The sequence below is a fragment of the Mobula birostris genome, chromosome 1 (genome assembly GCF_030028105.1).
Source record: "Mobula birostris isolate sMobBir1 chromosome 1, sMobBir1.hap1, whole genome shotgun sequence".
Taxonomy (NCBI): Eukaryota; Metazoa; Chordata; class Chondrichthyes; order Myliobatiformes; family Myliobatidae; genus Mobula; species Mobula birostris.
Window position 1 is genome coordinate 130824506 of NC_092370.1, and position 17151 is coordinate 130841656.

At 40.9% G+C, this 17151-nt stretch overlaps 1 protein-coding gene across 5 annotated transcripts in view; it reads right to left on the reverse strand.

Annotated features, from left to right (window-relative positions):
* Positions 1-17151, reverse strand: part of LOC140199839 (sperm-associated antigen 1-like) — a 134565-nt gene that overhangs the window by 88409 nt on the left and 29005 nt on the right. For all 5 annotated transcript variants that reach the window (XM_072262370.1, XM_072262378.1, XM_072262362.1 and 2 more), the window contains exons 5-8: positions 16847-16917; positions 14492-14604; positions 13036-13141; positions 8429-8559 (exon numbers count right to left, since the gene is read on the reverse strand). In XM_072262370.1, the coding sequence (XP_072118471.1) occupies positions 8429-8559; positions 13036-13141; positions 14492-14604; positions 16847-16917 (421 nt within the window). The remainder of the gene's footprint in view (positions 1-8428; positions 8560-13035; positions 13142-14491; positions 14605-16846; positions 16918-17151) is intronic.

Genomic DNA, 17151 nt, shown 5'->3' on the forward strand with positions numbered 1-17151 from the left:
GGCGGCCCAGAGAATTGTCAGGATGGAGCTCCCAGGACTGGACACCATCTATTCCAGCAGACTCAGGAGGAACACTCACAATGCACTGGAGGAACTCAGCAGGTCAGTCAGCATCATGCTGACTGACCTGCTGAGTTCCTCCAGCGCATTGTGAGTGTTCCTTTGACAACAGCATCTGCAGATTATTTTGTGTTTAAGACTCAGGAGGAAAGCAATCAGCATAACCAGAGATACCACACACCCTGGCCACTCCCTGTTTGACCCGCTGCCATCCAGCAAAAGGTTCAGGACACTAAAGGCCAGAACAAATAGACTGAGGAACAGCTTCTATCTCAGAGCTGTGGCCTCCATCACACCACTCCCACAGAACAATGACTGAAACTGTGAGCACACACAAGGACTCAAATACTTGCAGTAACAGCACTTTGTGCATTACTGTGATATTCTGGTGCTGCCGCAACTTATTTTCTGTTACTTATCTATTTAATACTGTTTTTCTATTACTGTCTTGTTTTTATCTACCGCTTTATTTAATTGCCTGAGAGGAAGCCAAACAGAGTTATATTGTACCTATGTATAATGACAATAAAGGTCATTCAATTCAATTCAATTTGAGAAGGAGAAGCATAACTCGTATGTATCAGTATCATGGAATAAAGGGAGTTAAGAGGCTCGAGAGAGGAGCTTGCCCAGGTGAATTGGAGGAGGATACTGGCGGGGATGACAGCAGAGCAGAGATGGCTGAAGTTTCTGGGAATAGTTCACAAGGGACAGGATAAATATGTCCCACAGAGGAAGAAGTTCTCAAGTGGCAGGGGTAGCCAACTGTGGCTGACAAAGGAAGTTTAGGACTGCATAAAAGCCATGTAAATGGAAAGGGCACACAAGGTAAGTCATGATCTTTCAAGGGATTGCAGCATGGTCCCGGAGAACTGGAAGATTCCAAATGTCACTCCACTCTTGAAGAAAGGAGGAAGGCAAAAGAAAGGAAATTATAGGCCAGTTAGCCTAACCTCAGTGGCAGGGAAAATGTTGGAATCTATTATTAAAGATGAGGTTTTGAGGTACTTGGATACTAATGATAAAATGAGTCAGTCAGCATTGTTTCTGGAAAGGGAAATCTTGCCTGACAAATCTGTTAAGGGTTCGTAACAAGCAGGGTGGACAAAGGAGAGGCAGTGGATGTCACTTACTTGGATTTTCAGAAGGAGCTTGATAAGGTGCCACACATGAGACTGCTTAACAAGATAAAATCCTATGACATGGCATGGAAAGAGAAATGTCTGACAGGTAGGAGGTGGCAAGTGGGAATAAAGGGGTCCTTTTCGGGTTGGCTGCCAGTGACAAGCGGTGTTCCTCAGGGGTTCAGTATTGGGACTGCTGCTTTTGACACTGTTTGTCAATGATTTAGATACTGGAATTGATGGCTTTGTGGCAAAGTTGGCGGATGATACGATGAAAGGTGGAGGAGTAGGTAGTGCTGAGGAAGCAATGCAATTGCAGAATTGGACAAGTTGGAAGAATGGGCACAAATGTGGCAGATGGAATGCAGAGTTGGGAAATGTACGATAATACATTTTGGTGAAAGGAACAATAGTACAGACTATTATCTAAATAGGGAGAAGGTTCAAATATCAGAGGTGCAGAAAAACTTGGAAGTCCTCGTGCAATATTCTCAGAAGGTTAATTCACAGGTTGAGTCTGTGGTAAAGAACATAAATGCAATGTTGGCATTTATTTCAGGGGAACGGCTTGATAAGACACTGGTCAGGCCGCATTTGCAGTATTGTCAACAGTTTTGGGCCCCTTATCTCACAAAGGATGTATTGTCATTGGAGAGAGTCCAGAGAAGATTCGTGAGGGTGATTCCAGGAATGAAGGGGTTAGCATATGAGGACGGTTTCGCAGCTTTGGGCCTGTACTCACTGGAATTTAGAAGAATGCGTGGGGATCTCATTGAAACCTACCTAATGTTGAAAGGACTAGGTAGGGTGGATGTGGAGAGGATGTTTTCTATGGTGGGGGTATCCAGAACCAGAGGGCACAGTCTCAAAATTGAGGGGCAACTCTTTAGAACAGAGGTAAGGAGGAAGCTTTCAGCCAGAGGGAAGTAAATCTGTGAATGCTCTGCCACAGACTGTGATGGAGGCCAAGTCCGTGTGTATATTTAAGGCAGAAATTGATCATTTCCTGATCAATCAGGCCATTAAAGGATATAGCGAGAAGGCAGGTGTATAGGGTTGAGTGGGATCCGGGATCAGCCATGACGGAATGGCGAAGCAGACTCGATGGGCTGAATGGCCTAATTCTGTTCCTATGTCTTATGGACATGGGTCCCAGAGCCATCGTGTTCCCAATGAGGATTAGGCAGGAAGAGACACCCTTACGCCAGTTTCTCACTCAAGTCCAACTCTACACAGCACTGCCATGGAGTAGGGGACAGGGAGCTACTCATCATCAAATAGGCCTTGGAGAAATGGAGACATTGGCTGATGGGAAACACTGAGCCCTTCCAGATCTGGACTGACCACCAGAACTGCATATCCATTCAACGGACCTGCCAACTCAGCCCACGCCAGGCTTGCTGGGCCCTTTCGAACAATTCAACTTCACCTTTTCCTTCCGATCAGGCTCCAAAAACACTAAAGGCGGACACCATGTCACAACACTTTGACCCAGCTAAAAGCGAGATGGATCCTCGCCCTGAACATCTTGAGAACCAGATCTACCAGGCCCTATAGCACAAGCCTGATCTGGTTGACATACCAACATGTACGTGCTGGCAGCCATGTGCCCTGAGGCACACCAGTGGGGCCCATTCCTCACCACTCTCCAGCCATCCAGGCGCATGAGACTCTGGTTTCTGCAATGCTGGTTCCAGTGGCCCACTATGATCATAGATGTACATCAGTTCATCGGCTCTTGCCCTCAATGTGCTCAGTTCAATTCCTCCAACCAGAGGTCCACTGATCTTCTGCAGCCCCTGCTAGTTCCTCAATGCTGGTGGTCTCACATCACCATGAACTTCCTCACAGGTTTCTCACCTTCCAATGGGGCTATAGCAATCACAATAGTGGTGGCCCACCTCATTGCTCTCTCAAAACTTCAGTCACGCACTGAGACAGTGGACCTGGTTCTTCAACATGTAATTCGCCTCGACCTGGTTCTTCAATATGTAATTCGCCTCCACGGTTTCCCCTAGGAGAATGTGTCAGACAGGGGCCCATAATTCATCTCCCACTTCTAGCCAGCCTTCTGCTTCCTCCTCTGCACCTTAGTGAGTTTGTCGTTTCTCTATCATATGCAGACCAACGACCAGTCAGCAAAAAAGTTTCTGAACTGCTTCGCAGCCTCTAACCCTTTGAATAGAATAAGTTTCTGCTCTATGCTGAGCTGTGCCACAACCTGCACACCTCCTCTGCCATGGGTATGTCATGCTTTGGCATGTTTCAAGGCTACCAACCCCTGTCGATCTCAAAGGTGGAGCCAACGGTGGAGGTCCTGTCCACCTTGGCCCTGGTTTGCTGCTGTTGGAATGTTTGGAAGAGGGCACAAAGGGACATCCTAGCTGCCAACTGTGCCTATTGCTGCCAGGCTAACCACCATCGGTATCCAGCCAAACTACACCGGCCTGGGAACTATGTCTGGCTGTCCACCTAAGACCTGCCCTTGTGTACTGACTCCCGGAAGCTCTTGCCCCTGTTCATTGGTCCCTTCAAGATTGCCCACTGAATCAGTCCAGTCACTCATCATCTCCAGCTCCCACCATCCCTCAGGATCATACCTACCTTCAACATGTCCTGCCTCAAGACAACTGTCCATAGAAACATAGAAAACCTACAGCACAATACAGGCCCTTCGGCCCACAAAGCTGTGCCGAACATGTCCTTACCTTAAAACTACCTAGACCTACCCATAGCCCAAACAACAGGAATTCTGCAGATGCTGGAAATTCAAGCAACACACATCAAAGTTGCTGGTGAACGCAGCAGGCCAGGCAGCATCCCTAGGAAGAGGTAGTCGACGTTTCAGGCCGAGACCCTTCGTCAGGACTAACTGAAGGAAGAGTTAGTAAGAGATTTGAAAGTGGGAGGTGTAAGAGATTTGAAAGTGGGAAACTTTCAAATCTCTTACTAACCCTTCCTTCAGTCAGTCCTGACGAAGGGTTTCGGCCTGAAACGTCGACTGTACCACTTCCTAGAGATGCTGCCTGGCCTGCTGCGTTCACCAGCAACTTTGATGTGTGTTGCTTACCCATAGCCCTCTATTTTTCTAAGCTCCATGTATCCATCCAGGAGTCTCTTAAAAGACCCTGTCGTTACCGCCAACATCACCGCCACCGGCAGCCCATTCCACATACTCACCACTCTCTGCGTAAAAAACTTACCCCTGACATCCCCTCTGTACCTACTTCCAAGCACCTTAAAAATGTGCCCTCTCATGCTCGCCATTTCACCCCTGGGGAAAAGCCTCTGACTATCCACCCGATCAATGCCTCTCATTATCTTATACACCTCTATCAGGTCACCTCTCATCCTCCGTCGCTCCAAGGAGAAAAGGCCAAGTTCACTCAACCTGTTCTCATAAGGCATGCTCCCCAACCCAGGCAACATCTTTGTAAATCTCCTCTGCACCCTTTCTATGGTTTCCACATCCTTCCTGCAGTGAGGCGACCAGAACTGAGCACAGTACTCCAAGGGGGTCTGACCAGGGTCCTATATAGCTGCAACATTACCTCTCAGCTCCTAAACTCAATCCCACGATTGATGAAGGCCAATGCACCATAAGCCGCCTTAACCACAGAGTCAACCTACGTAGCAGCTTTGAGTGTCCTATGGATTCAGACCCCAAGATCCCTCTGATCCTCCGCACTGCCAAGAGCCTTGCCTGCTATATTCTGCCATCATATTTGACCTACCAAAATCAACCACCTCACACTTATCCAGGTTGAACTCCATCTGCCACTTCTCAGCCCAGTTTTGCATCCTATCAATGTCCCGTTGTAACCTCTGACAGCCCTCCATGCTGTCCACAACACCCCTAACCTTTATGTCATCAGCAAATTTACGAACCAATCCCTCCACTTCCTCATCCAGGTCATTTATAAAAATCACGAAGAGTAGGGGTCCTGGAACAGATCCCTGAGGTACACCACCGATCACCAACATCCATATAGAATATGACCCGTATACAACCACTTTTTGCCTTCTGTGGGCAAGCCAGTTCTGGATCCACAAAACAATGTCTTCTTGAATCCCATGCTTCCTTATTTTCTCAATAAGCCTTGCATGGGTTACCTTATCAAATGCCTATTACTCCCATTACCACACTTTAAACCACCTTTTATAATGCTGCTGACATTGAAACTGTATGATGATATTTATGCACACTTTATTGCATATCTGTACTGTAACCAGTAATTTAATTTTTATCTCAGAATTGTTGAAAGCTGTTGTTTGTTACCTGTTGCACTCTGACCAACACACCACAGCAAATTCCTAATACAGATTGACAACCACAAATCTGGAATGACTGGGGCCTGTGCAGTGCCAGATTAGTGATTTTGCCGAATCACAGGTGGTTAATTTATGAACTTGATACCTCTAACCCACTTGATGACTACCTCACCTTCAGATAATAAAAAAAAACACCAAATGACGAGCAATTCTTTCACAAATTCCTATATTGGTCTGACAGAGACAACTGCCGCTTCATTAACGGAGCGATATTTAGCCTTCAAAGTGCGTAATATGCAATGGTCCAGGGGTTGAATTAATGGTATACAGTTAGGTGGTAGGTAGATACCATAAACATTATTCTTTACAAGAGTTCTGCTTTTGGATGCGCACAGCAGCATAATTGGTGGATACATACATAATTCACAACCACCAACGTTGAGTTGGGGTTCATTTTAAGAGGCAGGTCTGACATGATTACATAATTATGTAAAGGATTTTTAACGCACTTTGTGTTCAGGTTTAGGAGTTCAATAAAATGTATTTCGGTTTGTTCTTAAATGTAAAACGCCTCACTTCATTTTATTTGTGAAAACTTACACAGTTATCTAAAGTCAGCATTATCTTACAAGTTTTGTCCAGACCAAGAGTCACAGTGAGCTCTTGCTTCTGGAACAAAGACCATTCCAATGTAATGTCAGTTGTAATCCATCCTTTTCTGTTGGCATAATTAATTTACTGGAAACTGCTTCATACCTTTGAAAGCTCTGGGAAGTAAACTTTTACCGATGACTAACAACTTACATCCATGAGTTCCTACGGCATTAGAGTAGCCCAACACAGTGACACGATCTTTTGATGCTTTATAACCTGTTGGTAACTCTACATCCTCGAGTCAGTATTCGTCTTGGAGTACAATGCGGTTTAGTCTGCATTGTAGACCTGCTTGGGACTTAAATTTTCATCAGGAACTAACTTGGCAAACTCATCAACAAACTCAGCAGCTGTTTCCTTGTTTGCTAAGCGTTTTGCACAACACACTGCATGAAATTTTATACAATGTCACTGCTTGAAACACTGAAGTCACCCTTCACCATAGTCACACTTATAATTCAGTCCTAGTTCTTCAGGAAATAATTCCACTTGTTCCAAAGAACTGGAGCAGCTTTTCTTTTGGTTCTTTATATCAAACTGTGGAAGTGTCAATGTTATACAAGTCGCATATGCTTTTCACAGAGACACCACTGTCGACTTTTTTCAGAACTTCCACCTTATCTTGTATAGATAACCCGTGGTGTTCGCACTTTACACCACAAGAAGCACTCCTTTTATTCATGAAGAGATGAATGGAGCTAGACAAGCGCAGGTTATAAAAATAAAGGCAAAATAGCACAGAGGAATGACTTGCTTCTTTTAAAGCGTTATAAACAGCTGATTTTGCTGATGGCACCACCAAAACAATGATGACAGGTTGGTGCAACAACATGGGAAATTTGAAATTAGGCTGGCAAAAGTTACGTCTGAACCAGCAGTGGAACCGGATTACTGACTGCCGGATTCGAGGTGGTTGACTTGTACATGTAAACGTACAATAATAAAGTTGACCCCTGAAAAACTGGTGGAGCAGAAATGGTTTTTGGTCACAGAGCACTGGCAATATATTGGGCAAAGCAGGAGTTATACCAATGGGATGGTTTACAGCTGAACCTCGCGGGGACCAGTGTTCTAGTGAAACAAATGATAGAGATGTAGAGATGACTATAAAATAATTACGAGGCAAGGAATCAAAATTTTAATGATAGGCTAGAGAAACATTGCAATAATGGCTTTGTTAATTAATGAGCATCTTAGTAGTACAGACAGAGATGATGTAAGTTCAGGAAACTACAATGTAAAAACAGTTTGAGTAAAGAAATAATAAAGGCAAAAAAGTATTTGAGGGAACAGTGTACAGGCCCTCAAAATTAATCATCTTGGAGGGAGAAGTATCAAGGAAGAAAGGTTAAAAAAACAGTATAGGGTAGGAAAAGACAACCTAGATACATAAACACAAGAGATTCTGTAGATGCTGGAAATCTTGAGTAACACACACAAATTGTTGAAGGAACTCAGCAGATCAGGCAGTATCTATGGAGGGAGATAAACAGTTAACGTTTCGGGTTGAGGCCTTTCATCCTGCAAGCCCTCTTCATGAAGGCACCCACAGAACAGCAACCACAATATGACTATATTTTACATTCAGTTTGAGGAAAAATGAATGAGTCCAAGGCTAATAAGGTAAACTATGATGACATTGAAACAGAGCTAGGTAAAGCAAATTGCCAGTTGGGCTTAAGAATCAGTCAAGATTCAATGACAGACATTTAAGGGGATCCCTCAGAATATATTCTAACAAGAATGAAATCATCCAAGGGAAAGATGAATCACACATCATCAAGTAAGACAAGAGCTTAAAGATTGTATTAAGCTTAAAGAACAAAGCAAGTAATTGGGCAAAGCAGGTAGCAGGTCTGAAAAATGGATAGTGTATAAGAAAAAACAATAAATAATTAAGTGATTCATCAGGAAGGAAAAAATACAGTATAAGATTAAGCTAGCCAGAAATATTAAAAAAAGTCAAGATTTTTATAAGAAATTGAAAAAGGACACAAATAACATTCTAGAAAGCCAGAAGGCCTTCAAACAGAAACTGGAGGGGATGAAAATGGAAATCACCAGAGAAGATACTGAACAAATTATTGGAACTGAGGGCTGATAAGTTTTTGTGTGGTAATAGGTGTCATTCTGGGTTCTTATGGGTGCCTAATATTGTTCTAATTTTCAAAATTCTATTTGATTGTAAAAGAGCAAATGTAACTCATGTACTGAATAAAAGTAGAAAACTAAAGAACAAGAAACCACCAGTTAGCTAAACATTTGTTTGCAGCTATTATTAAAGACATTGTAGCAGGCATTGGGGTTGTGCTACTCACCTTTTAAATTGCCAGGATCTAATTCTAATACTTTTTCAACATCACTAAGAGCCTTCTTCCATTCCTGAAGCTTAATTTCAGTTTGAGCTCGGTTGTTAAATGCAGTTACATTTGGCATCACTGATATGCTTCTGGTTTGAGGCAAGGGAGAAAGAGAAATAAAATAATGAATGAGTATGGATACTGTTTATAGGGAAGGGAAAATGACTGTCTAATTTAGAATTAGAAATACTACAATGGGTCAGTAACTTGGTGCCAAAATAGTAACAAAGCTAATGACACCCTTATTTACTTACAAATACTACTGTAACTTCTTTCCTCATTACTTAAGCCCTCAAATTCAGGCGACATCCTTGCAAATATCTTCTGTGCTGTCACCAGCATAATTACACCTCCTTAGAGGCTGGTGAATCTCTGCAACTCCGTCTCTGAGGGTGGTGGATATGGGATCATCCGATATATTTAAGGTGGAGATAGACAACCATTTGAAAAATCAAGGAATTAAGGGGTATTGGGAACAGGCACATATTTGACAAATGTTTTTAAGCCTTTATTGAAGTGAGTCAATAAAGAGATTGTACTTATAAATGGGATGCAGTAGATTTTTTTTGTATTTGTTCATATCACATCTATCTATGCCAGTGGTGCCAATATGGATCACGATCATTGACTGGTCACCCTCTCCACTCAAAATTTCCTACAGCTCTTCAATTATACCCTTCATCCTACAACACACCATCCATGACCCACATCTACCGTACTTCTGCAAAAAGACCTCTCTGACCTACTAAATCCCATATCATGAAAGGTTTCGTGTTCCTTATCTGTTCAATTGAGCAGGTACAATAGCCTACTGCTGCACTTAAATTCCAAAGCACCATAGTATAATCAACCATAACAAAATGCAATTATGTCACATTTTTCACATACTGTATGCCTAAGCTATTTCAGGCCATTGTTTAAATTAACTAGATGGTTCTACATCAACTTCCACATTTTATTATTATTTAATAATAATTTCATGGGGATAATTAGACATAGAACGCAAGATAATTTCATTAAAATAATACGGTTATGGTTAAATAATTTAATTTAAACAAATAAAGGAATCAAATGAGATTCTCGAATGTAATCATTTTGTCTACACCTTTTATTTATTATAAAATCTGACGGATTTTTATTTCCAGTTTGATGCATATACAAGGCCGTAGCTACAGAAATTTCACTTCTTTTTAAAAAATTTTTAACCATAAGATAGAGATATCAGCATGCAGGCTACATCCCAAAACAGTTTACCTAAATTGCATCAAAGCAAAGAGTTTTCAGTTTTAGCATGACCAGTTGTTGTCATCTGTCTGAGAATGCACTATATCTGAATGCAGAAGAAAGATGACTGAGCTGCATGGTTCTAAATTAAGTTATCGGTAGCAAACCTCTATGTGTCTTGAACTAGACTGTGATGGAAGGACAAGTGGTGATTCTTGGATCACGGCAAGATAAAAAACAGAAGCCTACTTTGCCATTCAACATGATCACAGATGCTGTTTACTTTAGTGCCATTTCCTAAACATATCTCTCAATTCAATAGTCAGCCTCTCAGAAGTAGCCACAGCTCTTTACTTACATTCATCATGAAACCATAAGACAATAAGACAGAGGAGCAAAATAAAGGCCATTTGGCCCACTGAGTCTTCTCATCAATCATGGTTGATTTATTATTTCTCTCAACCCCATTCTCCTGTCTTCTCTCCGTAACCTTTGATGCCCTGACGAATCAAGTACCAATCAACCTCTGTTTTAAATATACCAAATCATACGTCACCAAGGAGCCATTATGCCATCCTTGACCCACATCTACATCTGCAAGGTACACAAACTCCCAAGATTTGTGAAGGGTAGGCAATGCTTTACAAACTTGATGGAGTTTTTTCAGGAGGTAACAAAGGAGAACAGTATGCCCACTGAGGTACTGTTCTATGTTCTATGCATCCTTGGTACTGGTGCCTCACAAGACCGTGTCCTCAGCTGCCAACTTTAACCCCTATACACTCATGACCGTGATGCCAGATCCTGCTCTAACTCCATCTACAGGTTTTCAGATGACATCACCATAGTAGGCCTGGTCTCAAATGTCAATGAGTCTGAGTACAGAAAGGAGATAAAGATCCTAGTGATATGGTGTTCTAACAACAACCTTTCCTCAATATCAGCAAAAAGAATGTTTGTAGAATCAGGAAAATGGGCAATGCACATGTTCCTGTTTACATCAATGATGCTGAGATCAAAAGCGTTGAGAGTTCCTCAGAGTTAATATCACCAATTGCCTGTCCTGCTTCAACCATGGAAACACCATGTCCAAGAAAGTGCCTCAACACCTCTATTTCCGCAGGAGGCTAAAGAAATTTGGCACGTCCCTGTTGATTCCACCATTTTTTACAGATGCACCACAGAAAGCATCCTATCCAGATAAATCATGGCCTGGTATGGCTACTGTCCTGCCAGTAACAGCATGAAACTCCTGAGAGAAGTGTACACAGCTCACTATATCATAAACACCAGCCTACCTTCCATTGCATCTGTCACACTTCTCACTGCCTTAATATTTAACATAATCAAGGACCTCTCCCATTCCAAACGTTCTCTCTTCTCCCCCCTCCCACTGGGAAGAAGGGCCAGAAGCCTGAAAGGAGAGCTTCTATCCTGTAAGATTGAATGGGCCTCTTGTATTATAAGATGGACTTTTGACCTCAGAACCTTCTTCATCGTGGCCTTGACTGTCTGCCTGCACTGCACTGCACCTTTTCTGTAACTGGAGCAATTTATTTTGTTATTGCTTTTCCCTTGCATTACCTCAATATACTGATTTTATGAAATGATCTGGATGAATGGCATGCAAAGCAAAGTTTTTCTTAAGAACATAAAAACTTAAGAAATAGGAGCAGGAGTAGGCCATCCGGCCTATCAAGCCTGCCCTGCCATTCAATAAGATCATGGCTGATTTGTCTGTAAACTCAGCTCCATCTACCTGCCTTTTCCCCATAATCCTTAATTCCCCTACTATGTAAAAATCTATCTAACTGTATCTTAAACATATTTAGTGAAGAAGCCTCAACTGTTTCCCTGGGCAGAGAATTCCACAGATTTCTTGTACCTCAGTAAACTTGACTATAAAAACCTAATATACCAATTCCCTTAATATTCACAAATTTATTAATCTCCATCTTGAATGGACTGAGCCACTGAGCCTTGTACAGCCATCTTCAGTTGTGAAATTCAATGATTCAGTAAGCAAGGACATTTCTTATTTCAGTCCGGAGTGGTGTTCCAGACACTCCAGCATCAGGGGTATATCATTCCGGCATTAGCCTCTCAACCCAAAGGAACTCTGTATGTTGTAATGAGATCATCTCACATTCTTCTAAACAGCAAAGAGTATACTATACACCCAGCATACTTAATCCCTCCTTATAGGCTAAACCCTTCATTTTGGAAATCAATTCTGTGAACTTCTGTTGTACTCTTCTTTATATAGGGAACCAGATGACTACACAATAATATAGCTGTAGTCTTATTAGAACATATTGTATTAAGATGCCTTTAAAAGCGGACTGCACTTACACATTAACTTTTAATGATTTATGTACAACAGCACCCAGGGCTCTCTGGTTAGCAGCACTTCCCAGACTCTCACAATATTAAAACATAGTCACACAGTAGAGCATGGAAACAGCCCTTCAGCCTAACTTGTCGATGCAGATCAATGTGCTGACCTGAGCTGGTCCCATTTGTGCATTTAATCCCCTTAAATATTTCCTATACACGTACTTATCCAAATATCTTTTAAACATTGCAATTGTAAGCAAGTTAAAAGATGACAATTAGCTTTGAAATGTGTCATTTAAATGAGTGAGGATGGTGCTGGGCAGCTCACAGGTGTTGCCATGCTGTTGAATTCTGTTCATTTGGACTATGTAAGTATTTAGCAGGCACACATACTTGCCCTGTTACACGTGTGCGCGTCACAGGAAAAGGGGGAATTGGGGGATGAAAAGGTGACAGTCCTTATGCATTGAACTGAGACGTTGAAAGTAAAGTTGCTTAAACAAAAGAAAAATGTGCTTTTGTTGTTTGGGCATTAACAATGCTTCCGGCACCAAAAAAGCATGCCTACAATTTACTAATCCTAACCCACCTCTTTGGAATGGGGGAGGAAACCAGAATACCTGGAGGAAAACCACACAGTCACAGGAAGAACCTGCAAACTCACTCCAGATAGCAATGGGGATCAGTTGTGCTAACCATTACATTACCATGCTGCCTGGCAGCTTTGTCCATGTACACACTATGTTCTGTATAGAAAAACTTGCCCCTCATGTTCCCTGTTAAATTAAATATATTTGTTTATCCAGTTGTCAAGGGAGCACTCCAGTTGTGCTTCCGATTCTTCTTTGTACCAAAGTGATTCTGCAATTCCTTGTGCAAAGACACTAAATTCATTCCAAAGTAGGTTATTGTACACAAACTTGTTAGAAACATTCTTGAGAGATTCAGGATATAGATATGAGTTTTATTTTCAATTTTCACAGATCAAGCATATGTGAAGGTACCTAGTGTAGTAAAGCAAAGCTTCTTTGTAGTCCCCAGCTCGGAAAGCTTCATTCCCCTTGTCTTTTTCCCGATCAGCTAATACCACTTTTTCTTGGTCAGTCATGCCTGAGGAAAGGAATCATACCCAAACATGTAAAAGTTCAAAGTTCAAAAGTTCAAAGTAAATTTATTATCAAAGTACATATATATCACCATATACAACCCTGACGTGTGGGCACGTGGCCAAGTGGTTAAGGTATTCGACTAGCGACCTGAAGGTCATGAGTTCAAGCCCCAGCTGAGGCAGCGTGTTGTGTCCTTGAACAAGGCACTTAACCACACAGTGCTCTGCAACGACACTGGTACCAAACTGTATCAGCTCTTGCCCTTCCCTTGGACAACATCAGTGTCATGGAGAGGGGAGACTTGCAGCATGGGCAACTGCCGGTCTTCCATACAACCTTGCCCAGGCCTGCGCCCAGGAGAGTGAAGACTTTCCAGGCGTAGATCCATGGTCTCGCAAGACTAACGGATGCCTTAATAATAATACAACCCTGAGATTAATTTTTTGTAAGCACACACAATAAATCTAATAACCAAAATAGAATCAATGAAAGACTACACCAACAGAGTGGACAGCCAATGTGCAAAATACAACAATGTGCAAATACAAAGAAAAAAAAATAATAATAAATAAGCAATAAATATTGAGAACACAAGACGAAGTTGTCTAAGTAGTTATCTAGTTTGAGGGTATCATGTGAACGAAAGCACGCAATAAAGTAATATTAATATTACACTTATTAAGCAGCCCTTTATGCCTTTTGAAAGACCATACATACTACAACCAGTCTTTAATTCATGAATTTGAGTCATGCTTTCACAGCACTTATTTTACAAGATGCTTATGGCAATATTTGTAATAAGGAAACTATGATAACGTAAAGTGGTTCTGGTGCTCCTTCAGTCCTAAGGTGTAGATAGAAATCCTTGTAACTGAGCTTGTAATACTGCACTGTTTTTCATACTATTTTCAAGTTCAAAGTAAATTTATCAAAGTACTGTACAGAGATGTCACCATACCCAACCCTGAGATTTGTTTTCTTGCAGGCACACTCAGTAAATTCAAGAACCATAATAGAATCAATGAAAGACAAACCCAACAGGGTGGACAAATAATCAACATGCAAAAGACAACAAACTCTGCAAATACAAAAGAGAAAAAAATAATAAATAAATAAGCAATAAATATCAAGAACATGAGATGAAGAACCCTTGAAAGTGAGTCCATAGGTTGTGGGAACATTTCAATGATGGGGAAATGAAGTGGTCCCCACTGGTTTAAGAGCCCGATGGCTGAGCAGTAGTTACTATTCCTGAACCGCTTGAAGATAAGAGCAAAAAATGAGACGTACAATGTTTATCTAAGTTGTATGTACATAAGTACACAATTTTCTCTGATTCAACAATAATTACCTGTTGTATCAATACTCTTCCCTATTCCAGAAATTGAATCATTGAAGATAGTTTTAGATTTAATTTCTTCCTTGCCTTCATCAATTTTGGCACATTCTTTCTCCACATCAAATCTGGGATCAAAATTTAGAACAATCATATGAACTTGAGAATAGTCATATTAATCCTCCATAAAGCAAATATATATATACATACATAAAATTAAGTTTGAATCAATAACACTTTTGGTATACTTCAGAATGAAATCAAGTACACAAGAAGGACATCAGTAGGGCAAAAAAAATGACATGAGATAGCTTTGGTAAATAAGGTAAAATAAAGAATATTGAGAGATCCTATTAGTACTATAATAAAGGGTAAATAGAGAGAGAATGGAGTACCTCAAGGATCAGTGTGGCCATCAAGTGTGGAGCCAGAGGTTATAGACTTAAAAGAATACATCACATCTGTATTTAGAGTCGGAAAGCACTACAGCACAGAAGCAGGCCCTTTGACCCATCTAGTCCAAACTTTGGCACAAATAGTACCAAGCTATTATCCTCCCTAGTCCCATCTACCTGCACCAGGAACAGTGCCCTCTTTGAAGGATGTTTTTTGAGAGCAGTAATATTTGCAATGGATAAAGGAAACCAATATGCAGTAAAGTTTTGATCATCTGTTTTCCTATTGTTCAGAAGTCCCAGTGTATAGGGGTCCACGCTATCCTTCCCATGCTCTTTTAATCACAGCTGGACCCTATTTCAGTGCTCCATTTAAACTCATTGGGCCTCTATTCCTATGCTGGTTTACTGTTAAATTCATTACAACGTTGTATAACATCTGAAAAAAGGCAAATTTAAAGTATGTTAGTGTATTAATAGGAGTAGTATCAATATATCAATAGTCAGGTCTTGTTAGTCTTAAACCCCAAATTGTTGAGGAAACAGGACCATTAGAGTTTTATTATACTTATATTTCCAGAAAGCACCTAATAAAGTGCCACACCAAATGTTATTGCAGAAAATAACAGCTCATGGCAGAGGAGATATTAATTACATAGACATAGATAGATAACTGGCTGGCTAAAAGGAGATAGAAGTCATAGTGACCTTCCTATGCTTTACAAGGAATATCAGGTAGTGTGCCACAGAAGGTATAAATTACTTGATTACTTGAATAAATTATTTGATAAATTATATAAATTACTTGAATAATGGCTGTAAAGGTAATGTTGGTTAAACTTGAAAGTAAGTTGTGAAAAGTACATAAGGAAGCTACCAAAGATCTAGACAAAGTCATTGAGTTAGACAAAATGGAAACAAGCCTTTTGAGTTAACTCAATGTCTATGTGAGCTAGTCCCATTGCCTACGTTTGACCCATAGCTTTCAAAAACTTTCCTATCTATGTACCCACCTAAATGTCTTTTTAATGTTATAATTTTATCTGCCGCTACCACTTTCTCTGTCAGCTTATTCCATACACCCACCATCCTCTTTCTGAAAATGTTGTCCTTCACACCTCTTGATATGGCAAATAAATGTGCTTGATTAACAAAAGGCCATTACTCAAGTCCTGCAATCATTTAGGGTGTTAGTGTTTACTGCTAGGACAGTGAGGTCATATCTCGGTAATACAGGGCACTGGTGAGCCCACGTCTGGTGTACTGTATACAGTGCTGGTCTTCTCATTTAAGGATAGATTTAAATGCTAGGAAGAGTTCTGAGATTTACCAGTCTGATACTTGTAATAGTGGGTCATATTGTGAGGAAATACTGCACAGGCTAAGCTTTTATCCAGTGGAATCTAGAAGAGTAAAAGGCAACCCAATTGAAGCCCATGTACAAGATTCTGCAGGATGGATATGCAGGGAATTTTTCATTGTAGAAGAATCTAGAACTATAAATCACCATTTAAAAATAAGGCAACTTCTATTTAAAACAGATTAAGTGAAACTTCTTTCATAGAATAGGCAGTCTTTGGAATTCTTCCTCATAGAACCTCTGAATACGTACTTTTAAAACAATATTGGCTTTATTCTTGGTAAGGAAGGGAGTGAAAGGTTACGAGAGATAGGTGGGAATAAGGATTTGAGGTTACTATCAGACCAGCCATGATCTTCACACAAAATGCCATAGATGTTGCCTGACCTGCTGAGTTCCTCCAGCATTTTGTGTGTACTGCTCTGGATTTCCAGCCTCTGCAGAATCTCTTGTGTCTATGTTTTTCTGCAACTAGTTTGTGTGTATATAATGACAACTTGACAATTAATTTTAACTGCTAACTTGTTGAGTATCTTTAAAGTTACTGTTATCCTCCAAATTATTATCCTTTGCTCAACTGTACTAGCTGTCCGATTTATACAATAAGTAACATACTTGTCCCATTCACTGTAATCTCTGGGAGCCATCCTTTTCTTTACAGTTGATTTCTTTCCCCCAAAGCCATTCTGTAAAATAAACAATACAATTATCAAACACATGACCAAAAGTATCAGTTTCACTCATGTCAAACTGCATCACACAGGGACATATTTGGGGAACTATGACCAAAGGAATCAATGCTGGGCTACATGCACTTTTTCATGGCATCAAAAGTCGGAGTTATACAGCATGAACACATGCCCTTTGGCACAAAAAGTACATGTCCACCACATGCCCACCCAGCCAGTGCCAATTTCATG